This window comes from Phaethon aethereus (genome assembly GCF_964289735.1).
Source record: "Phaethon aethereus genome assembly, chromosome: Z".
Classification (NCBI taxonomy): Eukaryota; Metazoa; Chordata; class Aves; order Phaethontiformes; family Phaethontidae; genus Phaethon; species Phaethon aethereus.
In genome coordinates this window covers 58,017,182-58,042,177 of record NC_138577.1, presented here as the reverse complement: position 1 = coordinate 58,042,177, position 24,996 = coordinate 58,017,182, and the positions used below count along the sequence as shown (strand labels likewise).

At 45.1% G+C, this 24,996-nt stretch overlaps 1 protein-coding gene across 1 annotated transcript; it reads right to left on the bottom strand.

The window, feature by feature from the left end:
- Positions 1-3,760: 3,760 nt before the first annotated feature.
- Positions 3,761-24,585, bottom strand: PDE6B (phosphodiesterase 6B; the record flags this gene model as incomplete). Its single annotated transcript, XM_082013136.1, has 22 exons — positions 3,761-3,819; positions 4,958-5,114; positions 5,389-5,472; positions 6,369-6,443; positions 7,203-7,266; positions 7,668-7,775; positions 9,123-9,223; positions 9,804-9,891; positions 10,926-11,035; positions 12,016-12,123; positions 13,674-13,820; positions 14,431-14,496; positions 15,085-15,228; positions 16,213-16,362; positions 16,544-16,591; positions 16,720-16,786; positions 17,855-17,919; positions 18,010-18,084; positions 18,767-18,907; positions 21,654-21,743; positions 22,079-22,231; positions 24,175-24,585. The coding sequence occupies 22 exons, from the start codon at positions 24,583-24,585 to the stop codon at positions 3,761-3,763; spliced, it is 2,511 nt and encodes an 836-aa protein (XP_081869262.1).
- Positions 24,586-24,996: the final 411 nt, after the last annotated feature.

The window sequence follows — 24,996 nt, the reverse complement described above, 5'->3', positions numbered from 1 at the left end:
GGGAACAGCTGAAGGGCACCCACACGCCCTTTTGCAGTAGCAGGGCAAAGAAGTCCTGTCCTGAGTCAGCTTGTCCTACCCCTTCCATCTGGGACAGCAGATAATGGCCAAGACCGAGCATTAAATATCCCTTGGCAGCTCCCCATGCAGGCAAGTCCCTCCTCCTACATGAAGGGAAAATTTTACTCTCTGAGCACTTCTCTCAGAAACCTCCCCTGACAGCATCACAGGGATATTCCTTTCCCCCCGCACCCCACCTTCAAAACCCCCAAACAAAGCTCTGTGTGCAGTACCTCCTCCAGTGAGGCACTTACGAAACAGGCCCCCCCACCTCCCTCTGGACTCGAGAGCTGCAGCAAGCCAGAGGTGAAAACACTTCCCCGGGGTGTAAGCAGATACACCACAAGCAGAGCTAAATTACTCTACAGCATTCAACAGGGAGTTGATTGGACGGGAGACCTCTTCTGCAATTGTGCTGCAACAGCATCACTTTTCTCTGAGGCCTGGAAAAATGCTGGAAAAATCTGTTTCTTTGCCCTTCCCTTCTCTCATGCCCAATAAGTCTCGGCAGCCAGTTCCCACTGCCGAGGGGGAGCCCTGTGGGTAGGAACCGTGCCAGATTTCACCCACATCTAACTGACTAATTGGGAAGGAAAATGCAAGTGGTGCAGTTGTGATGGCGCAACAAGATGTGGAAACATCTGTTAGTACGGGATTGCTGACCAGAAAGGACAGTAGTCCCGATCTTTTGGCAAAATAGCTATGTGGCTAGATGGTACCACTTTGCTGGCCTGCGTAGTACCAGAAAGTCAGTGTTCCCCTCAGACACTCAGTGTGGGAGTGAGGGGCAGCAGGCAAGGGCAGGCTGCCCGGAGCTCAGGGCTCGACGTGCTGTGGCTGTACATGCCCTGTGTGTCAGACGAGAAGACAGCAAGAGCAGCAGATGAAGCACCTCATTGCAGCATCTCCCCAGGTGTGGGGAGAGAAGGGTTTCCTCCCACCAGGTGCCCCTCTGTGGGGCATTTCATTGTGCCATTAATGCTTCCCTGGACAAGCCAGCCTGGGAGGCGAGAGGTCGGGACCTCTCCCAGGGTACCATGGATGAATGACAAGTAAATGCACTTTACTGTTGGATGATCTCAGACTGCAGCTCTATGTTGTCTTGCCAGTCCTTTCACCCCACCTGCACCTCCTCTCAGCTCCACCAGTGTAGACATGGTGTTCGCCTAAGGACTTGCAAGAATCACTCCTGTCTCCTGTCACAAGTCTTTCCCCTTGAAGGAGAACTTAGCAATGACTGTCCAGCAGGGATGGACCTTCTTCTGTGCAGAAGACGGGCAAGAACTCTGCAGCCCCTGGAGATTAAGCTGCAGGAAAAAAAGTTTTACTTACAGGCTGTATCCTATCAGAAAGAGATAGAGTGCAAGGGGAAAATAAAAGGAAAACCAAAGGTCTTGGCTTGCTGCTTCTCTTCGTGCCCTCTGATGGCTGCATGTGGCTTCCCGCAGCGACATGAGAGGCAGCCAGCTGCAGAGCAGCCAGGACACGCGACCACTGACCTACAAAAATGGTCCCACAAAGCGGCCGCAGGCGGCATAGCTGTGCCCGGCCTGGGGGGCCCGAGGTGCCACGAGCAGGCAGGGGAGCGGCGGGAGGGGGTGCAGGAGCTGGTGGGGGAGGCAGGGGGGAGGCTTGACCTGCCCCCGCCGGCGGGGCACAGCTGCACGCAGCACACACACGCGAGCTCCCCGCTGCCGCGGGGCTCCTGGCCTGCCCCAGCGCCACCGTTGCGGAAGGGAGCCTCGGAGACCCTCCCGCTCCCACGGAAATGGGCCGCCCCTTGCGAAGCACCCTGTCCGCTGTCCACGGACACCCCTCCGCACGCGTGCACGGTGCCCCTCGGAAACACACGACGGCCCGCACGCCCCGACGCTGTGTGGGGCGAGCTCGGTGGGCAGAGCTGCCCACAGCCCCGCGTCCCGCCGGCGCTGCCGGCTGCGCTGGGCGGGCCCCCCGCGCTCCCTGTGCGAGGAGCCCCGCGGGAGCTCCCTGCGGCGCCCCGAGCTCCGAGCGCCTGGCGTGGGGCACAGGGAGCGGGGAGGTGAGCCTCCTGGCTTTATTGCCCGGAAGGCGTTTGAGGGTGTAGGGCGTTGTTCTCAGCAGTTAAGTGTGCAGTGGCTTGTGGTGATCTTTAAAAGCCCACTGCTCATCACCCTGCAAAAGGATAACCTTCTGGCATTTTTCTGCCGAAAAAAATGACTTGTTTGACTTGAGATGCCGTATAATGAAACATGGTTCTTCATGTAACTGAGACAAACAGCATGAGTCATTACTAGTGTCATATTTAGCTTTCATGCAAGTGGTTTCTTTCACCGCTTCTTTCTGATCTTCCTTTCTTTGAAGCTCCCACAGATTTCTTTCTTTTTGATATCCTAACAGATACAGGCTTAGATATGATAAATTTCTGTATTTTCCTGAAAGACAACTTGTGGCTCACGGAATTGCTGCATAGCGATAGAGGATTGCATCTTGCTTACTACACTGAGACACGGATAAATGATCACCAGGTACCACCATAGCTCTAGTTTTTCCTTTTACTTTGCAGTATTTTTGTAATGCAAAACAAGAAACTGACGGGTAAAAGCACTGAAGGTAGCAGGAGTAATAGAAGAAGAAAATCCCCAGCAAAACAGATCTCCAAACACTTTAAAAAAAAAAGAGAGAAAAAGAGGGGGGAGCAGAGAAGGGCTTCCCTACTGTTACAAGAGTGTAACTGAATGTTCTAATATGGTTACATGAATAAACACCAAAACTAACTTTCATCTGAAATAAGAGTATAAGTCATCAGTCTTTCAAAGTCTAGAGGGGAATCTAAAACCCAGACATCTCAGAATAGGAGGAGGAAAGGAAGGAGGGTTGGTGCTGATGGGAAGAGGACTGCGTTAAGTAACATTAGCATTATGAGGCAAAACAGAACAAATTTAGGAGATGCCACGATTCAGGTTGCTTGGGTAACTGGAACTGGAACTGCAATGTGCAATGATAACACTGTCTTCTTACAATCACGTGTTACAAGGCAAAGCTTCAGTTAGTGTGGATTCTGCTCATGAAGATGGCTGCTACTAGGTGTTGCACAAATGGCTCCATGCTTTAGAGCAGCAACCTATCCAAATTCTCAAAGTGCGTGCAGAACTATTATCTCTGTGTTTCTTGGATTTAGATGGAATCGTAGCTTTTTAGTGCAGTTCAAAGGTTTACTGTGGTCAGGTTTTATGCTTTATCCTTACCCACAGACTTCTTTCTGATATCCTAACAGATACAGGCCTAGCTATGATAAATTTGGCCCTTCTTCAGTTTTCCTATTCTGTGGACTGTCAATCACATGAGGTTGTATGGAGCAGGATATGAATTCAACTGGCTGCATCAGCTTTGGGATAAGAAGTATTTCAGTGCAGGAGAAAAGCTCTTCCATAGTCATGCAACCTGATTTATTGGGCCAAATGTTGTTCTGAATTGCCATATGCCTTCTGACATCAGGTGCATTAAATGGAGCAAGAGACAGGACAGAACTGGCTCCTCACCATCAGGAAGAGATGCAATTAAGGCAAACAAGATCTAGCCCTTCCCTGGTTGGTCATAAGCCTAATTAAAACAGCAGAACAGTCCAATCAGGAATGTGTTTGTATGCCACGGTTATTTTTTTTTTAAATAAGCATGGCCATTCTCATTTTGTGTGGCATATATTGCATTGATAATATGTCTAAAGTATGCTACAGGTTTTGGAAGCTGGAGCTGTTCCTCCATTACAGGTTATTCCATCTGCCACATAAAAAGAAACACAGAATTAGAGGTACAGTCATAAATGCCCTTCTCAGACATTACAGGAGTTTTTTAGCACTTTTAAATTATCCAGTGATCAATGTAGGTCATACCTATAGTACCCATATCTAGACCTGTCTGCTGTGCAAAGTAATTGTACATGTAAGGCTGCTTGAAAAGACTGTTTTAGAGTTAGTAGAAACCTTCCTCACTTAAATACCACTTAGTCAGGAACTAATTCTTCAGAAGTTTTCCCAATCATAGCTAAAGCACTTACTTTTGATATTTTAAGATAATTACTATGAATTAAACTGAGATAAGACATCTAGACAGCTCTAATAATTTCTAAACTGTGTCATTTGAGGAATGTCCACCCCATGGACTGTTGGGATTTTGGTCCAGTTTGGAACAAAAGGAGACTTGAGATGCAGTCTCTGTGGAGTGGATGCACCAAGTTCTGACAGACGTTTGCTCAGACACTTGGGAGAGGCCAGGATTGCCTACTGCTTCCACCTTTCTGAGAGTCAAACACAACCTCAAGCTATCAAACAAGCTTTCACCCAACACCCACTGCAGCTGATGGATTTCAGTGCTACCCAGACTGGGCCCATGGAAGAAGAGAAATGGGTTCAAACCAAATAAATTGCTTCTAGTTACTACTACCTTTGTTTGCTTCTAGGTAGTACCTAATCTGAGCTGGAAATGGGATGAAATGCAATTCCTCAAGTGTTCTCCCTGGGAGTGTGTTGGCTTTTCTTAACTCCTTCTGCTTCATGGCCTGTGGGACAGCACATCGACCACAGCCCCTATGGACAAAGGGATGTCTCCCTGCCCTTTTGCAGGGACATATGTATACTGCAAAGGACTTGCTGCTGTTCCCAGCTGCAGGGGCACTCATGCTGAATGTAGTCTCTCTAATTTCTCAGGCACTAGCTGCCGGTGGTCTTTTCTGACAGCCTGTCATGGTGCCAGGTTTGAAGACAAGGTGCCTTCAACCTTGCCAGTGGAGCAAGATTGAGGAAATTTTTTATGAGGATCTGACTCTTTGCCATGTCAGCAAAGCTTGCTGCAGATCTGTGAGAGTACTACACAAGTATGTTTTTGAGCTAGGAATGAAAGGCTAAGTATTGTTTCTGACCTTTCTTTGCAGCCATCTTCTCTTCCTCTTTTTTCTTCTCTTCCTCCAGAGCTTTCATTTTAGCATCATACTCATCAGCACGGGTCTTCCACTCATTTCTGTTGTTCAGCAGCCCATCAAGCATAGGCTGAATTTCCTCATGGAAACGGGAAAATTCCTAAGCAAAACACAACTGTCAGTGCACAGGCAGTCCTTGTCCATTGTACCCCAAGACGGACCCCACCACCTTGCCTCCCAGGCTGGGTCATGCAGGGAAAGCATTAATGGCACAAAGAGGGACCATGCTGCAGTGCCCCGGAAAGGGGCAGGGCAGCTGTTGTGTCCTCTAGCTGTCCCTCCCCATGAGTGATGTTGCTGCACTGGGACTCACTCACCCGGGAGTTGAACTCCTGTTGAGAAGGATGGGGTGTGCAAGGGTACGCTTTCCTTACCTTATAGACAAACGTGCACACAAAGTCAATGAAACCCACTTGAAGCTTTGGAAGCTCAGCAGCTTTCCTCCGGTCCATCATGGGCTGTGGGAGGACACAAGGTTACCATGATTTATGAGTACACTTCCTTGAAGTTCTCTATTTTATCCCCAAAACTGCCTTGGTTGTGTCAGCCTGGCGGTTCTGCCATGGCACCCATAAAGGCTGTCCATCACAGCCCTCCTCCTCCACTGCAGAGGGGTGAAGTGGGCTCATTCCTTTTGCCATCTTAGCAGAAATTTTAGACACCTCTTTCAGTGTCTATGAACAGGGAAGAGGACTGAGAGTTTTTCCCTTGTGCCTCTCAACCAGATACCTGAGAGAAAGTTCATGTTATAAAGTGCTGAAGAGGTTTTCAATTCTGTAAAACACAACTGAACATGAAATCATATTCTTATAAGGCCTTGTTGCTGTGATGCCTCTGTGGGTAGAGGGGATGTATGAAAGCGTACTCAAAAGAAAACCCAAATAACACAGGTGGAGGCTGCATTAAAGAATGACTCTTGTCTCTTTCAATGCCAAATTTAAGTATTTGTTATTACAGCAGAAAAAAATTGTTAAGAAACACCGCTTTAGTGCACTTCCATTTACAAGAAATAATTTCTGGACTCTATGAAGTTTGTGTTTGTAGTTTTTCTCTTTATTGCAAACTCTGTTTTCCTCTATGAAATATGTATTTCATTCTCCTTTTCTCTGTAAGGGACCAGCATAAAGTCTCCAGCACTCCTTGCTGGTTCACAGCCACTGGGACCCGTGTAACTATACGGAGAGCTGGACAAGAGGCTCTGTCACACAGGGTCTTCCCTAGCTTCGTACCCATTTTTTCCAATGGATTTTGGCAGGCATGTTGATTTCAGGAAGACTCACAGCGCTCTGAGAGCAGCATTGCTTGTAGTAAGTCTCTGCTGAGACTTGCTGTCTGGCTCTCGCATGGTACTTACAATAGGTTGTTGCTGAAGGACGCTTATTTCTAAATCTCCTTGCTCCCAGAACTCAGCTGCTACCAGGAGAGCTACCTACATTGCCAAGGAGGGAGAAAGAAAAGAAGTTAGCACTGACTTTGGCTTTACAACATGATGAGTTTCAGGTCTCTGCCATGAAGTAAATTCTCACTCTGTTGCTTCATGTCCAACCCCAGCCCCAGCCTTTCTCCTGGGAAGGGCAGCAGTGGCAATGGGATTGCACTCGTGTAGTGACAGCTCAACAACCTTATTGCACTGGAGCTCATTAGTCCGCTGCTCATCTATTAAGAAAAGTTTCCACCTTGTCCCCCTCAAGGATTTGCCTCTTGGTCACAGTTCTGGCTGCCTATTACGATTTTCTCAGTTGTCCTTTCTCCATGCTGAACAGGAAAGTGGCTTTTCTTTCTTTTATCCTCCTTTAAATTTTAATGTTTCTTACTTAGCAATTGCTCAAGTACAGTTCAGGAAGTAACCCCTAAAGGTAATCGAACAACTGAGTGAAAAGCAGGTATTGCTGTAAAAAAACCAACCCATGTGTTACGTGCAAAATCCTCACTGTAACTCCAAAAGCTAAATACCTGGGTTTTGGTGTTTTGGGTTGGTTTTTGGGGTGCTTTTTTGGTAAACCTGAATTTTCTACAGAATTTACCACTATAATCTTAAAGATTGATTTATCCATCAAAACCATAGTTATTCCAACATCCTTTTGGCAGTTTTGGTAGGAGACTTTGATTCAGCTTCTATGCAGCTTAGGAAATTGCAGTACTTTGAAGTATAAGCTAGAGAAATCTAACAGTATATCAAGCACCTGACCTTACTCTGGACTTCCCAAGGCTTTGTGATTGCTGACAAATCACAGGCAGTCATCATCATGGCCCTAAAAACAGGAAAGAAATTAATTTCTTCTTCTCTACAGCCTGCACCCTACCTCTTGCAGGCTCAGGATGCTCATGCCCCAGTACTGTGTTAGGACCCTGCTGAAGTGTTAGATAAAGACAGGTTGCTGTAACAGCCCTACAGGGTGGTCTGGTAGGAGTACATGGCCAGAAGGGATCCTGCCTCTCGTTAGGAGTATATGACCAGAAGGACACTCCAAAACCAGTCACTTAGCTGGATGAAGAACTACTTTAAGCTTTTTTCCCTGCTTCTCCAGAAGATCAGATTTGAGTGGACTGTAATGTATCACGTGATGATTTTGTACCACGTACAGTGCAAAGCATGTTCTGGAGCTCTCACCAGGTGACCACATCACTAACCTTTCCAGAGTCCATTACTCACATGACAACCTCTTTCTTTGTTGTCTCCAGAGACAGGTATTCAGTCCAGGCAGTCATGCTGTCATACGTCTTGGACTCGTCAACAATCTTTTGAAACATTGTTCTCTTTCTTTGATGAAAAAAAAGAAAAAGAAAAAGCTCCAAAACAAGGAAACAACTGTGTTAAAAACAGATGGCTAATCCTGGTATTGATAACCCTTCCAGAAAGGTTTCCAGTAACTGCTGTCCTGGCATTTAGGTCTTCAAGGAAGCCCCCCGACAAAACCAAGTACCATCACCTGCTTCTTTTAAGTAGGGGAAACTATTGTAAATTACTTAAAAATTTAAGTATAGTGGTGAGGCATGAGCAGGAACTTGAAAGTGTGAGCTACTGCAAGTTATATCAGCTGAGAAATGCTTCCACCTTTGTTGGCAGCACAGGAAAACTTTTTCTGTGAATGTTAAGAAAACTGCAGAAACCTAGAGCTGGCTGGAGTATTTGTAAAGCTACCTGGCTTTTTATACTGAATCTGGCCTTGTTCACCTTATTTCTATACCTAAGTATACGTAGAAAATTCTGGGGAGGGATTTATACGCAACACACCCGTATTTGAGTAGTGTGAAATCTGGAAAAATCTGCTGTTTCTGTGCTAGCAGAGAAGACATTTAGGCCAGATCCACAAATTGACTTGCACACTTGTTCTGTCCTTATCATTTTGCCTGGGTCTTATCTCAACCAAGCCTTTGCTTGCAGACCATGGGCGAAGGAGAGCAAAGACTGGCTTGTTGCCACCTGGTAAGGAAGTGGTGGTATCTGCTTCCATATAGCCACCCTACCTCCGGAGTAAGAGGACTGGGTATCGCTCCCTCCCTCATATTCCTCTTTTCTGGACTGTTTGTATTTTGCATAATCATTCTTTGGTGTAAAACCAAGAAGCAGTCTCTGGTCTCGGCGCTGTGTTTTGAAAGCACACTTTGAAAGCTAATTAGGAAGTCATATGTTGTTGAATTCCAGCCTTACGTCCCAGGAAGTCAGCACATGCTGCTCCAAGATATTTGGCATTTTTGGCTTTTGGATGCGAAATAGACTATGAACTGGATATTCACCTACAATGGACCACTTGTTATTTGGGTTGTGCTGCTCTCCCAGAGAAGTTATGTAGCCCTGGTCAGTCCATTCACCATTTGTAAGTATTTTTCACTGCTGAAATGCTAAGTAAAAAAAAAATCAGACATCTCTTTTTCGCTAGGGGATCATATAGCATTGCCATGTTGGAAATAGAGGGTTACAAAGTCACGTACGTAATTTAATGAGTACAAGTTCTCCCCACCAGCTCTGATGTCAGTATTAAAGGCAGCCTCCCAAGAGGCAGCGTCTGTGAAGAGGATTGCTGCCTGGGGGGGCTTTCAGAGTGAAGCCTTTGTAAGGTACCAGCTGCCTTCTGCCCTTCACACATGGGGTATGTGACTGACTTACTTGAAGTAGAGTGCCAGGTCTGTTGCTATAATGGCAATTTCCATCAGGTGGATCATGTGCTCATGCTGTCTGCGGTTGAGGTTCTGGCATATATTCAGTGACTGCAAAGCAAAGGAAAGGGAGCTGCAAACCCCAAGCACTGTGTTGCTGTGAGTTACTGGCCATCTCCCTTTCTCAAATATGCTCTTTTTTTTTTTTTTCAGTAGCTTCAGCTTGCTCCCCTAGGGTACAAGGGTTGTGAGCCCCATTCACCATATGTTGGTGCCTAGTCTCCCCTTTTGTTCACTGAACAGGGTCAGTGTCCTGAAGCTTCTTACACAGCGTGTGCCCAAACCCTGTCCTGTGGCCCCAATGTGAATTTGCCTGAAATGAAAAGTTATCTGGGGGAGTGTGTCAGCCTTGGCCCTGTCAGAGGGGCTACAGGAGGGCAATCTTGTATTTAATATATTCCTATGGGGATAATGGTATGGCTTCTGAAGAAGCCAAGTCATGCATTTAGGAAGCCTATGCATTTTGATCCTCGGTAGGCATAGAGTACTTGGGGAGTGAGGCAGCTGCAGTTCCTCAGGTATCCAAATCAGAGAAAGGGCTTGTGCTAAGTTGACAGCTCTGTTGCTGCTGAAAAACTTCCCTGAAAGTAAGTAAATTATTCATATTCTTACATTACAGTTCATTACCAACCTCTTCGGAGAGCAAGAATTTTCCAAACTCTAAGTGATGTCTCTCTAAAATTGAGGATCCATGAAGTTTAGCTAAAGGATTTTGAGACCTGGTTGCGGAAAGAAAAAATTAAACACGTTAGTGCAGCACTTACTTACTTACTTAAAAATAACTGTCCCATTTTATACTCACTTTTGTCACACACACAAGTTCAACTCATTTTAAAAGGCTTAAGAGAAGTATTTTTAATAGCTAATGACTTCAGTATAGTAAAAGACTTTTGTGACGCTGCTTATAACTATTTGGACACTGTATGAAACAGTCTCCAACTACAAATTTCACCCAAAACGTTTATGTCCATTTATGCCCATCTATACAGACCCCAGTTTATGACTGGACTGTTATTACTCAGCATAGTAAGCTTGTTTAATTCCTGAATAGCTACATATTGATATCTAGTAATGGGAACAGAAAAACCTGCAGTCCTTGGACACATTCCTAGCTGAAAAGCAAGGCACTCTTGTATTCAAAACACCAGCCAGCCTCACTTACATTTTTCTAAAGCTCAAAAAACCACTAAGACAGTACAGCCAGCAAGCACTGCAGAAGAGCTGTGATCTGACACTACTTTAAGTGAGCAACAGAGGCTTGACTGGTCAATGAAATCATGCAACTGCTTTTCTGTAGCTAGCAACTACCTACTGAGAGCAGCACCCTCATAGGTACTTTGTTTCTGCAGGTGGTGAGGGCAGTGCCATGCATGATGCTTTCTCCATAAGTACCTTCCAGCAAAAAGTAGGCTTCTTAGGGCCAGGATGCTCCTGGCGGCATCCTGAGTCTCCTAAGATGCTCAGGCTACTAAATGCCTGCACTGCACTTGTTCCACCCTGTAACGGTAACGTAGAGTGTTCCTTTAACCAGAGGAGGTTTGCTAGGAGGTAAAGCAAGCCCCAGAGAGCACCACAAAATTTCAGTTTCCCCACTGGCCAAAGCATAAGCCCAAGTGCTGTAGCAAGCTGAAAAGCAAGGTTATGACCCCTGTGTATAAAACAGAGCTGTGCTGCAGTTTGGTGTGATCACAGCCTGGTCCCACTCCACATGAGAACAACAGTAAATGGTTTAAAGTAGCAGGGAAGTGCTTACTTCATTTGGTAAAGGTTGTTGGTTCCCCTGTGGTCAATATCGTGGCACAGAGCAGCAGTTACCATTGCAAGGGCTTCGAGGTCTGTGTAGTAACGCTTCAGCTTGCCAGTCTGGAGGGTGAGAATTTGCATTTCATCTCTTAGTATCTCCTACAGGAAACAGTGCTGAGCTGTGACCTCCCCCTTGAAACTGAAGAACTGGAGAACTGAAATTCCTTGTGAAGCTAAATGCACTACACGGTACGCTTAGGTAGAAACGGGGAAGCAGCTGGAGGCGAAACATTTCGGATGCAGGCAGCCATGCATGTTGTGCATATGCGCTTGATGCCCACCTGCCATCTTGGCTACCTGCTGCTACAGCAGCCTCGTGCCCTAGGGACACCCGGGTCCTCATAAGCACACTTCCAGTCACTGGACACAAAGTACTTTGTGAAGGGGCCCTGCACCTTTCTGGGCAATGCGGTCTCCAAGCTGAATCACCCAAAGCGTTGTCCAGGGGTGGTAGGCATAATTCTGCTGCCAGCTGTGAGGGCCATACTGACTGCACTGGGTCCTGGTGCTGGTCCATCCCTGGTATGGAGCAGCGGTTGACACTGGTTTTTCTTGTTGGGGCTCCTGTTTCCCTGAGAGCCTATGAGAAATGGCATTTGCCACATTCACATCAGCAATAGATTTACACTTGTGCCTGTCCTGCCTGGGGATGGAAAGCGTGAGGTTGCCTCCATCCCAGCCAGCTAACTTCAGTCTGGCTCTTACTGTCAGAAACTATTGAAGTAAGGCAAGTCCTGTAGGCTCTCTCCCTGACCCTGCAGGAGGATTTAATCTGGAGGCTATTCAACACTATACACATCCATACTGATGAGAATTAAAGTACTCCATTCATTGGGCAGTATCGGCCACGGTTTTAAGTGTAATGCAAGCACTGTCACTTAAGGCAAATGGAGACCTCATTTAGCAGGATCTGTGCTAGGAGTGACATACTTATCCTACACCAGGATTCAAAGGGAGCCCTGCAGATATGCAGGGCACAACAGAAGAACTCCTGTAAGTATAGCCGTGCCACAGAATTAACTGGGGTGGTGTTACCTTACCATCAGGAGCGTGAACATGGTCTGTGCGACGTTGAAGCCATGGCGCCAGTTGTGGTAGGTTATCTTCCGGTAGCCTTTGCTGACAGAGTACACAAACCTTACCAGAACCTGCAAATTGGGGAAGAAGATATTAGTTTGTCTGATGAAGCTGCTGCCTGTTGCTCTTGAAATAAAGACCACATATGGAAGTCATGGATGAGGTTCAGACCAGCTCTATAGAGGTGTCCCCAGGAAAGAATCAGAAGCTGTAATATCATCAGACTTCCCTGCCTGTGTTGTTACAGTAAAGCCTAGTGGAGAGCTAAAGGGGACAGTAAAATATAGCTCTCTGCTTTCTAATATCTTTCTCTCTCTTTTTTCATTTTTTAAAGAAAAATAAAATCATAGAGATGCTTATGGGGTAAACAAGAAACAGCAGCGTCTACAGGAGAAGATATTTCATCCTAGTGCTTGTGAATTTATTTAATTTCTGTGTTTCTCTATGTTGTCATTTATAAGATTTGTCCCTCCCATGTCTTGTGATTTACTAATACTAATATCTCTCTTCCAGAGATACGGCTCCATAGACGTAGAGGTGGGTGGTGTTTACATCACCTAAATAATTAGAATATGGGGCATTAAATAACAGTTTTTTCCCGCTGCATTGTACTTCTCCACGCGTAGTACCTCTTGTAGCTATATAGGTTTTCTCATCAGAGAGCAAATTAATCATGGGTGAGTATTCATTTTTTAAAATCTCTGCTGCTCAGAGTGGCAGCAAAGACTGACTGCTTTTCAAACCCGTATCACGGGTTAGTTGTTCCAGAGTAGATATTTTCAACACTTTTTGACATTGACGTGATATAAGTAAGAAGCACAGAAGTCATTCACATTGGAGCTCTTCACTTCCCTCCTACTTCCCAAGCCCGCCTTCCGAGGGTGAAAATTCTTCCTGCAGTTACGGCCAGACCCCACTAGATGGAAATAAACCTCGCATGATGTGCTGCGGAATCCCCTGGGGAGCCGCACAGCTGCTGAGGCGAGCCCTCCCGGGGCCGGAACGGGGGCAAAACCCGTGAATTTGCACATCAGGGGCTATAGGGCCCACAGTGTCACACCGCTTCTGCCGCCAGCAGTCAGGAAGGGGGTACCAGCTGCACCAAATGAAGGCACGTCCGTGTTTGCAGGGGGAAGAAAAGCTGAGGGACCTGACAGCGTGGGTTTCGGCAGACGTTGGCAGGAAGCTATAGGGTACGTAGTATAGCAAACAAAACAGGCACACAAGTACGCACTGCCCCATGTTGCGCCTGGAAACCGTGCTTTCACACTGCAGCTGTGAGTGGCATTAGACACGGCAAGTGCAAGCCATTTTTTTCATGGTGTAGCCCCCATCTATACAGACCCCATAGCAAATCCCCACCAACAGCAGACAGCGCAGAGCAGAAGAGGCTGGCTTCACGCTCCAAATCCGCATGTAGTGACCATGGGCTTTGAGAGGGGGGTGCCCTGCTCTCAGTGGGGCCAGGGGATTCAGGACACACGTCCATCTCCCTGCAAGCCCTTGTGAACCGGACCTCTGGCCGCTCCATGAGCTGTGCTGGGCACGCACGGGGACCTCAGCCATGCGGCGAGGCTGCTGGCCATCCATGACGGGAGTCCCTGGGGTTGCCAGCTCGTACCTCCTGTGGGATCTGGAACTTCTTCACCACGCCGAGCTCGTAGTACATCTGAATGCCACACTTCACCAGCTCCAGCTCAGTGCAGTCAAAATCAGAGAACCTGAACTCATAGATTTCGAACTTGGTGGGCCCTGGGAGTTCTTCTTTCTGTAAGAAAGGTGGGATGGTTTGTTGCTGTGCTACTTATGCCATCCCTAGAAACACCTGGAATGGGATTTGCTTAATAAAAATTTATCGGTCTGATACTGCTGGGAACATTTTCTTTTAGAATATAACATATAAATAGACTGAAATGCTGCTTTTCCTGATAGTGAGGGAAGAGGGAGGGCATTTTTGGTCAAGTGCAAGAAATACCAATTGTTTTCTGTTAATCACTTTTCTTGTTGATTTGATATAGTTTGGAGACTCCAAACTTGGCAGGTCTTACAGGACAAGACTTACAGCCCTCCATATTGATGCCAGAGAAAAAAATGCATGACAAGTCAAGGTGGCTGACGTGTTTCCAGGTGGACTTTGAACCCCTTGAGATAAAATGGCAGAGAGCAGGTACTCCCTGGGAGCATTCGCTGCCACCTGATGTTAAATAATAACCTCAAACTCACACAGCAGAGGAGGGCAAGGTATGCTTTGCCTTCACCCCTCACCAAGGGCCCTGTCGATGTGTACCCGTGTGCCAAGACTGGGAACTCTTCCCTGCACCCACCCAGGCAATATTTATTTGCCAGGGCTGTCCATTCCAGTGGTACATTGCTCTTACCAGGACACTTGCCAGTTCCTCTTCCTCACACTCACTTGGCTCCTTCCCCAGCTTTTCTCGTGTTGGCTGCAAAAAGCATGGACGTGTTAAACTAACGACCGAACCCCACCAGAATTTGCACTGTGCAGGTTTGGGGCAATCTAGAGCAGCTCTCATATGCAAATTTTTTCTTCTACCTGGACCTTACTTCTATTTCTGGTCTTTCAACCCATTCTTCCTGGTAAAAATGTTCTCTCTCTCCTCGATCTTGATTCTTGTCTCCCTCACTTGCAAATGTCCCTCTAGAGCCAGTGTCCCAGCTAGGTCCTCTAACTCCACATCCTCTGCACTAAGGAGGTTTTGGGGAATAAATAAGCTCCTCTTCCACCCCTACAGCCCTGCTGTGCGGAGCAGCTTTGTGAGCCCACCTCCAGGGCTGGCTTTGCTGAGGAAATTTGAAAGGACACAGTGTGGCAACGTGCCGAGGCGGAGGCCAGATCACGGAGTCAAAACAAAGATTTGTTCTGCTACTGTGCGGTAACCGGGGCCCTGGCTGCTGCCTCCACACTGTGATGGCTGGAAGCATTTCTGTGGGATGGGAGACCTGTTTCTGTGCCATAAGTCACAGGCCAGACCGGTACACTTGGGGGTCTGCTGCACATTGCGAGGCATTACCAGGATTTCCTGTATTTCATCCTTGTCACATTTCACATGGTAGAGCACCATATCCTGAGCAATGTCCTTGCGGTTCTCCAGCTTGTTCATCTTATCATACGTGTCTGTGTTGAGTACAGACCAACCCAGGAACTGTGTCAAGGACTCGGTGAGAGGAAAAGAAGTAAATGGTGAAATAACCAAAACATATGTTACTCAAAGACACGGTAGAATAACAGCACATTATATATTTCTAGAGAAACACAAGCTCCACTTTGGCCATAAGTCTAGCAATGAGCAACCATGTGTTTGCTCACAACCAGTACTTGCTTCTCAGCAGAGCAGCTCTCCAGCTGTTGAATCTGCCTAGGCCTCTAGAGCATCTATGCTGTGGAGGTTTGAGGACTCTCTGCTTCAAAGCTATTTCTGTGTTGTTGTAACTGTCTCCATGCTTGTGGAAAGGCTGGTGTCACAATGGTGACAGCAGGTCAGGAACCCTTGCATCAAAGGAGAGCAAGGTGGGCTCATCACCTTTCACATATGTTTATTCACACCCTGTTTTCTCTGAACTTGCTTTCCAGTGGACAATTCAAACTGATTTTTTTTCCAGTATTTTTGGTTCATAAGAAAAGTCTATTTATTTCAGGAAACGTTCTGATTGATAACAGATGCCAAGAGTTGAAAGCCTATATTGGACTGAAACTAGCACAGGAGCGTTTCTAAGCAGCAAGGTCTTTAATTACAGCTGCTGATGGTAGATTCAATAGCTGCCCACCCTTTGTGTCTCAGTTACACAATTTCTGTGTAATTTCATGAGGGACTTGCCCAGCCAGTGTGAGCCAGCTGTCATGTATGTGAACACAGGTCAGAATGGTCGTGTTAGCATATCATGGCTGCTCATGGCTAGGTGTCAAGTCCAAGAATTCTGAAACAAAATGATGCAAACACAGCTGGTTTTCAAGACTAAAAAAAGCCAGTATTTCATGTAGTTGCTTTCAAAACTTTCAAGCTGATGCATAACACCTCTACAAGCAACAAAGAAACTTACTTAGCTGCAGAACACTGGAGGATGCTTTGCAAGTGTACAGTGAGCAATAGTGACCTCTCTCAACCACATGAACTACTTCCAGCCGCAGCAAGGAACTATACCTCCATTAGGGTTTCATCCTGTTCATCAAAAGGTTTCCCATCTTTTCTGTTATAAAATGTGACAACGCCAACAATTTCTTCCTTTTTGTTGACTATTGGCATGGAGAGAACATTTTTGATAGTCCATCCTGATTCATCTAGAGGACCTTCCTTGAAGCAATAGCAAACAGAAAGACACCATGTACTCAATGTGTTTTCTAAATACATCAGCCCTCCCATTTTACATCAAGACTACAGGCTAAAGAAATATTTATATGCCTAATATTGACTCTAAATTACATTTCTGCAAACAAAGTAGAATCCTTGATGGGACTGGAATTTTTCACGGTACCTGAAAGTTAAACATCTCATCTGCAGCAGCATTCATAATGTTGCAAATCTAGGGGATCACACAGAAGAAAAAGTTTTACAGTAAGAGCAATGAGAATTTTAAATACAAAAACAAAAGAATGAATTTATGAGAAAGCATCTCAGAAAGCCTTGATGAAGCCTAAGTTAAGTACTTACAAATCCACTTTCAGCCACATAGGTTGGCAGTCCAGTCACTAGCGCCCAGTGATCCGGGGTAGGATTTCTGAATGAAAGAAAAATACATAAGGGAAATTAAGGAAATACGTTTACTGAAGAATGATCATGGACCTGAAATATATTCAGCTGATTGCACAATCCACAATTACATGTTTCACCCTCAGTTACTCAACAGTCCTGTTACTTTCAAAGGACCCATGTATGCAAGTCAAAATTTTTCACATAAGTAAATACTTTTCCGTCAAGGAATCAATACAGAATAACTTATAAAATATCACAGTCTGCAGAGACTTAAGAAAAAGTAATTCCTGGGACTGGGGCCATGTTTCAGACCTTCAGCACAGAGAAAGGTAAAAGGAGGTTCCTGGCTAAGAGTGTCTGCCAGCCTGAACTTTTGAACACTGCGGTACCTAAGTAACGGAGGCCTTTCTTGAGGCACTTACACCAATGCAAAGCAGTGTGACCAGAACTGGGTGAAACTCCTTTTATGTCAGATTTGTCCAATGTGCCCAAGGCTCATCTGAAAAATCCAGTGGCAAGAAGAGAGGGTGGTTTTCAGAAAGAAGGAGTCTCAGTGTAGTGTCCAGAGAAGAGGAAAGGCCAGAAGTAGCCTTCAGATGGGGTCAGTGACTGGAGGATAAGAGAGAGGCAAGGAAGCTGGAAGACAGGCAGGGAAGCATGACTGACCATGAGAGGTTGGGAGGGTAGCAGAGGGGTGAGGGGCAGGGCTGGGACAGTGGGTGCCCCAACACAAGGATAACCTGGATGGGCTCTCCCACTGACTCAGGGAAGACACCAAAGGAGGACTGATGCCTCAGCCTGGTAAGGAGATTGGCAAAACTGCAAGGCAGTCAAGATAGTTCACTTCTGCATCTAAAAAGAATCATTAGTTGCAGTGACTTCAGGAGCCTGACTGGCACGCCAGGATCCCAATGCCCTGGAGGAAATCTTTGTTCTGCAGAAATGTGAGTTGAAGCACCAACTTACATTCTGGCTGTTTTGGTCTTCTATCAGTCCTTTGCATATTTCCTTATGAATGTCTTTAAATCATGCTGAACCTTGGTTTTAGCTATGCTCTGTGTCAGTACCTAGCATACACAAACTGGGCACTTACGGGATGACTTTAATGTCTTCTTTTCCATGTAAAATATAATCAATGACCTTGTAAAAGACTATTTCCTACAAATAAAAAAAAGAGTGGTATTAAAATTAGTGGTGAGGCAATCCAACCAGACACAAGAGAGTTTAAGAAATCTGTTTCTCACATACCCTGCCATCTGGGGTGCGAGGTCCTGAGTAGGGCGGAACTTCTCCCAGCAGGACTGGCCACAGGTCAAAAAATTCCTGGTTTTAAAATGAAAGTAGTATTTTTAAAGTAGAAAAATGCATTTTGCCTTGAGCCTGAAAGTAACTACTGCTCTACTATTACGGTTTTGGTACCACGTAAACAAGGCATGAAATGATAAGACTAGTTCAATACCACGCAGCAGAATGGTATATCGAAATCAGGAAGGGTCACGTGCATTGCATGTCTGTATGTAGTCATATACTGCCTACACACGGGATGCTGCTTCATTCAGTGAACAGCACAGGCTGTACTCACAGAGCAAACGGGTATGTCAATGTTTTATGTGCTCTTCGTTTTCCAGAGTGTGACCATAGGGCTGATCTATTACTTGCTAGCTTGCTAAAGTGAAAGATTTTTTTTTGTTTTTCTTATTCTACATTATAATGCAGATCAAAGTGTCATTAGGACACTAATGATCTTTTAATACACCTCTTCATAAGACAGTGTTGTAAAGGCTCTGGCAACGTGGTGGAGATCAAAGTTCATGGTAGACTCAGTCAGCCTGACCATGGAATAAAGCAGGGCTCCTATGACAAGGATCCTTGAATATGAATATAGGAATAATGACTCACAGCCAACTTGCACTTTGGCTGCCCCAGTAAAACTTATCTCCACACGTCATCCCTCAGTGAATAGCAGCAATGCAGAAAGATGTTTAACACAAATGTGAACTCTCACCTTCTGCTTTGTCATGTCCAGGAGACCTACTGAGTACCGGTCGCAGTTCAGGTAGGCTCTCACTGTGTAAAAAGCCTTGTGGAACTGCCTCTCAATGTCAGTCAGTTCCTCAAAAACCTTATTAGCTGACCACAACAGCACCTGCAGAATAAAATCTGAATGTAAGCATAGCCTCTGCTTGAGACCTGGGCTTCCCAAATGTGTTTGGACTAACAAGGAAACAACTGGGGTTTTATACCACAGTTCCTGAAAAGTGCAATCGCAACCTATACTGCAAAATGGAAAAGCATTGATTATTCACACTGGGAATTAGTAGGGAAGGATGCACTCTGAGGAAGAGCCAGGTCATCATGGAGTGATATGTAAAAGTCCAGTCTTATAAACACAGCACAAAAATGTAGTAGTGCCAGATAAAGACATGGCCTCACTTACATCTTATAAGTAAAACCTTGCATCCAAAAATAGTTAGCACCAAAAGTGTTGCAAAGTCTGGAGGCTAGAGTTGGAAATATCTGAATTAACACTGTCCTCAAAGCCTTTGCACAGCTGCTATGTGTGTGCATCAGCCTATGATGCTTTTCCCCGTCCCATGCCCCGCAGAGTTACCCTTAAGAAACCCTTCCTTCCTTAAGAAAGCTGTTGCTATTAGGCTTTTTCATTTGTAAAAATGGAGGTTATGCAGCAAATTAGGAAAGTATTTCTGGTGGCATAAGGAGGGTCTTTGTGGGCCTAACAGAGAACTTAATTTTCTCTGAAATGGTAAGGAAGCCGTCCGCACAATTGCCTGACTTAGCTAGTGCATGCGTGCCTGTACCCAAGTGTGTGTGCTTTGCTTTCCAAGCCCAGGAGGCATGAGGAGCAGTGCTTCAGAAGCACTGGGAGCTGCTGCCTGGAGCTGCCTGGACTTGTGCTTTGAACACGAAGTACTGTTACATGGCCACAATCAGGAAAAGTGTGTCTCACCTCTTCACCGGACACTAGTAGATATTTTTGACATTCTGAGCTGCATCAGTCTCTGTTGCTAATCTGTAAATTGGGACAACTCTGCCACTCCTATAAAGTCCAAGGTATTCAATGTCACTGGCCTCGGAGCATCCCTAAGGTAGGATAGTGGTGTTGTCATACAAACCACTAGAGGAACATGAGCAATGGTTTATTTTTGGCATTTTACAGCATGCAAAAAGTAATGCTGAAAGCCACAAGCCCAGTGAGGAGGAATGAAAGAAAGACCTGAAGAATGGCCAGTTCATGGAACAATGTAAAGTAATTGCGCAAAATGTGTTATGGCCTCAAGTTGCGCCAGGGGAGGTTTAGATTGGATATTAGGAAAAATTTCTTCACTGAGAGAATGGTCAGGCATTGGAACAGGCTGCCCAGGGAGGTGGTGGAGTCGCCATCTCTGGAAGTGTTCAAAAAACGTGTGGATGTGGCACTTCAGGACATGGTTTAGGGGACATGGTGGCGCTGGATTAATGGTTGAACTTGATGATCTTGAAGGTCCTTTCCAACCTAGTGATTCTGTGATTCTGTGATTCTGTGATATGTTCTTCTAACAAGACTGTTACACAGTATCTGAGCACGAGCAGACTGAACTGTCTTTGCACAAGCCATTTTACTACTCACAGTATTCCTCAGTCTTTGCAGTTGGGATTGGCAATATTAAAATCCTAGACCACCTTTGAGAATGTCATCTGCTTACTCTGTACTCTGATATTTTTAAGTGTAACATAATGAACCATATCAACTCTCGCACAGACCTTTAGATCTAGATGGCCACAGGTCTAACAGTTGAACTATTGGTAGAAGTGACAGTGTGTCTTGCATTTTATTCTCACTTTTCTCCCTTTCTGTGGGACCTGCTGACACAGCAGTGATATATGAACACAGGAATCGAATCCCAGGTTCAGACCCAGAGCAGAGCACCCTGGGGGAGATGTTAGGCCTTCCACCTCTTGGGTCTCCACTCTGCCTTCTAGCCCCTTCCTTACCTCTCCCAGTCCTACTTTTAAGCCTTCAAGAGGAATAAACCTTCACTAGTTCTACTTTAGTTGAATTACTCAGCATTGCTAGATGGCTCTATGACCTGACCGTTGTTCATGTTTTTGATTACTGAATAAATTAGACAAAGCACATGAGATAGATAATGAATTAGTAAGTATAAGTGCTGTCCCAAAGCTTGTGAAATAAACTTTCATTCTGCATCCATGTTGCTGAAACACATTTATCCCCATGGGAACCCCCACTGGAGACAAGAGCATGGCTATTAAGCATAGACACAACTGCATGTCCTCTTCAATGACAACCAGTTGTCTGCTGCAGAAAGTGATTGCATGGATTCACATCCATCCCAATAAATTTGAGAGTCCTTTCATAACCCAAGTCATGGAAAAGAATGGTGGCTGAACTGTTTCAATTCGGAATACCCTAAAACCCTCAACTACATTCATTTCTGCTGAGAGAGGCCGATTAAAACAGGCATATGAGAATCATTTTACTGTCACTAAGAAGTTTCGTAGCACTCTTAATAAGCAGATAAGAAAAAATACCACATTCTTAATTGTTTTGGGAAATCTCTTGGTGCTGCTGGCTGAAGTGGTTAAATGCCCAAGGGTGTTTCATAGTTTGAGTTCAACAAAACGGCTGGAGCGCAGCCCTGCTGAAGCTGGTGCCACTGCGTCAGCACCTGCAGTTTTGCCAACAGCAGCAGGAAGAGAGGCTAATGAAGGACTCTGGGGAAGGAGCAATATCTGCAAGCAGATGAGGGCATCTTTTCCTTTCTGTTCTTCAGGCAGAAATCTCTCAATCAAGTCAGCTACACCTTTGAAAGCAGAAGAATGCACTCATTTGATCTTTGAGATACAGCCCAATCTATATTTTTCACTCTTACCTGGCCCCTTCGAGTCTCACAATTGTGAAGATAACTCAAGTGATAAATTTTCAAGTTCAAGGAGGCAAAATTCAAGTATTTCAGAAAAAGCTGAAAAGACAAACAGTGAGATTAAGTTGAATGCAGTAGCAGCCCTGTGTATGCTGGATTTCATAACACCCCTTTAGCAATGTCACAGTAATTCCCCTGGATAAATGCTTTGCTTTGCACTGGTGTGAGATGAGGCTTATCCCACTGTAACTTCCCTGAAAAATTTCTGAGATAAGCATCCTTATAATAAGCCTCTTCTGTTAGAGGGTGAGTCCCCTATAGGGAAATTCGCACCAGTGGACCTTCACTAAAGCAGACATCCCTACTCTAGAAGAGTCTGTGTTACATGGCAAAAGCATCAACTGTTAATAGAAACTGAGTTACTGACCACTTACTCTTTCATCAGAGCTGGTAAAGTATGGGCCGTTCAGCTTATTAATAGCCAAAATGACAGCAACTAAATCTTTTCCATTCAAGATGGGTGTCGCAAGGATGCTTTTCGTAGTGTAGCTGGTGAGTTCATCAACAAATGGACTGAACTGGGCACACTGTTCAATAGAGAATTTACAAATTAAGCATTTTCCACAATGTCTGTAGTCTTAAAACCAAGTTAAAGCACAGTCTCTTGAAGTAAGCTGCCTAAAGAAAGTTTTGCTTAAAAAAATTATTGAGGAAGAGAAATTAATTAGCAGAAAATTGGACAATGTATGGGTGATAAAGCTAATATCAAGAGAACTGGCTGTGGCTTCTGACTGCAACACGTGCACTTTTTCATTTTTTGCAAAGATCTTGCAAATCATAAGCTTTAAACTTCAAACTGCCAGAACAAGGAGGCTCTCCATTGGTCATTTTCAGATCACTGACTTCCTTCATAGTATCTCCTCCACTCTTTCCTCTGACTTCTTGTTAACACTGTGAAGTGGATACAGCCAGTTATCAACAACAACTTGCATAGCCACAGTTCATAAAGCAGTGCTGTCTGGTACAGTCACTGGGAAGTTCACTCATCCTCGTTTTTCTTCTGCTTTTGCCTTGGGCTTGAAGCTACTGTTGGCTTGCAGTCTCCATGAAACCACCTACCCCTCATTTCTCTTGAAAATGTTCTCCCAGGCATTCCCTCCCATGTTGCTGAGCCTTTGTGCATGGGATGGTAGATGGTAGGGAAGGTATCCCAATGGAGGATGGAGCTGGCACCAGCGGTGAGTGGTTCCTGGCACTCTCCCCCTTCTAGTACAAGTTCTTCTAGTTCAGTTAGAAAAAGCACCACAGCTTTCATCACATTCAGAAGGCTGCACCAGGAAGAGCAGTCAGTCACTAATACACCTTCTTCCCACACCTCCCCCACTGCTGGCCTTCCCTGCCAATTGGGGTAAATCAAGCATTTAGTCTCTGGTTCTCCTTCAAAGGAATTGCCTTATGGCAATGCCTGAAAGTGCTAGACTTGGAGTGCAGCTCTTGGCTCACAGCACTGAAATCCTTCCATATTCTTGGAAAAATGTCTGAAGCCAGAGACCTTGAAAAAGTTTGTCCCATTCTGATATTTTTTTTGGTTGCAAAACCAAATCAATGTCTCAGTATGTTCTGTGGAGGACAAGGAAGTTTTTCCTGAAGTGTTTGGATATGCTCGTACTGAGCAGCAAATGGATGGATAAACAGGTGGTCTCTTTGTAACTAGCAAACAATAGATAGAGTAATCCCAAATGCCATATTTGGGTCACATGGATTTTAGGTTTACATCTATAATTAGAACAAGTGGATTGTTATTGCTGCCATTCAGGTTTACATGATTCAACCCAGGAGTATGGGGGTTAAATATTGTCATGAAGTCATAAAAATAAAACATTACAATTCCTTGGATCCCTCCTGCTATTGCAGTGTGCAGTGTTTGCTGAAAGAGGTTTTTTGTCAAAGTTCGTCTCTTGCTGCTTCTGATGAAGATCACTGGTGCACAGGCTGCAGTTAACCCACCTGCTCTGAGGTTCGGTCCCTCTGGTTGATAAAAATGCCTCTAAATGCCCTTGGCCCAAGCTTCATCAGACAGCAAACATTTTCAAATGTCAGTTGTGGTGGAAAACCCTTTCTAGACTCATTGTAAAGGATTTCTCTCTCACTTTGCCAATTACTCATAGAATATAAATGTGTGTGGAAAATTCCACAGTGCAGATCTGACTGTACCTCACTCTCTCTTCTCTGCTGGACTAGATGTGATTTTTTTTTTTTTTTTTAATTAGACAGGTAAGGTGTGATATTGCACTTGTTTGCAGGCATTAACACCTAGTGTATTTAATGTGCTTAGCTTCACCTCACTCCATAAATGAAGTTGGAAGCAACTTACAGACTTGCTACTGGTGCTTTGGTTTCTACTACTCAGCTATCACACTGCAAGAATTTTGACTGATCACCGAGATGCCCTGGTACCTCTTGACCCCTTTGTACTAGTAAGCATGTGAGCCTTTCTTCTACCGAGTAAATGAATAAATGGCAAACCTACCTCACTGACATCCTTGATGTTCATGGTTTTCTTGGTTTGTGCAACGTAGCCCACAATGCCTATGTCCAACGGATAGACAATCTCACTGTCTGGGGAGACCAGGCACTCCTCCAGGGTGCTTCCTTCTTGGATGTTGAAAAGCCTTGTTGCCAGTTCAGGTGTGCCATTTCTCTGCCTGTACATGAAAAGACTACAGCGGTCAGCATGAATAAGGGACCTGATTCTTCTCAAGGTCTTGAAAACAACTTTCTCCATGTTGATGCTTTCTTGCATGTCTTGGATTAACTCAAAAAGGATTTCACTCTCATTGCTATCCCAGGACTCTGTTCTTAGTTTCTTCTCAAAGTACTGCTTGGCAAAAGCAGGGTTGCCATCAAGAAACTTCTCCACGTCGTCTTCACTAATGCTCATTGTGAATGCCCTGGGTCTTGTGGTAGGTAGTAGACCAACGATGTGGTCTATGCAAGCAGCACTCTAATTTCTGATGTAGTTCCTAATTTTTTATGATAGAAGATATTGCTTCTGGAATGACCAAGAGTGAGGTAACACAGCCAAGAGAGCTTGTCATCAGGAAGAGGTATTCCTTTATAGTGCCGAAGGTGAGTCTGTGGGATGACAGATCTTCTCAACCAAACAGATTAGATGACCTCTACAAGAGCTTTGGGTCAACTTTCTTCTTCTTAAGCTAAATGCAAACAAAAACTTAGTACTCACAATACCTGAAAAGACTCTCCTTTCTCTTGATAAGCAGAACACTTACTGAAACAAGTATATTGAGGCAGCAGCAACAGCAAAAAACTGCATCTCCTAACATTGAAATAA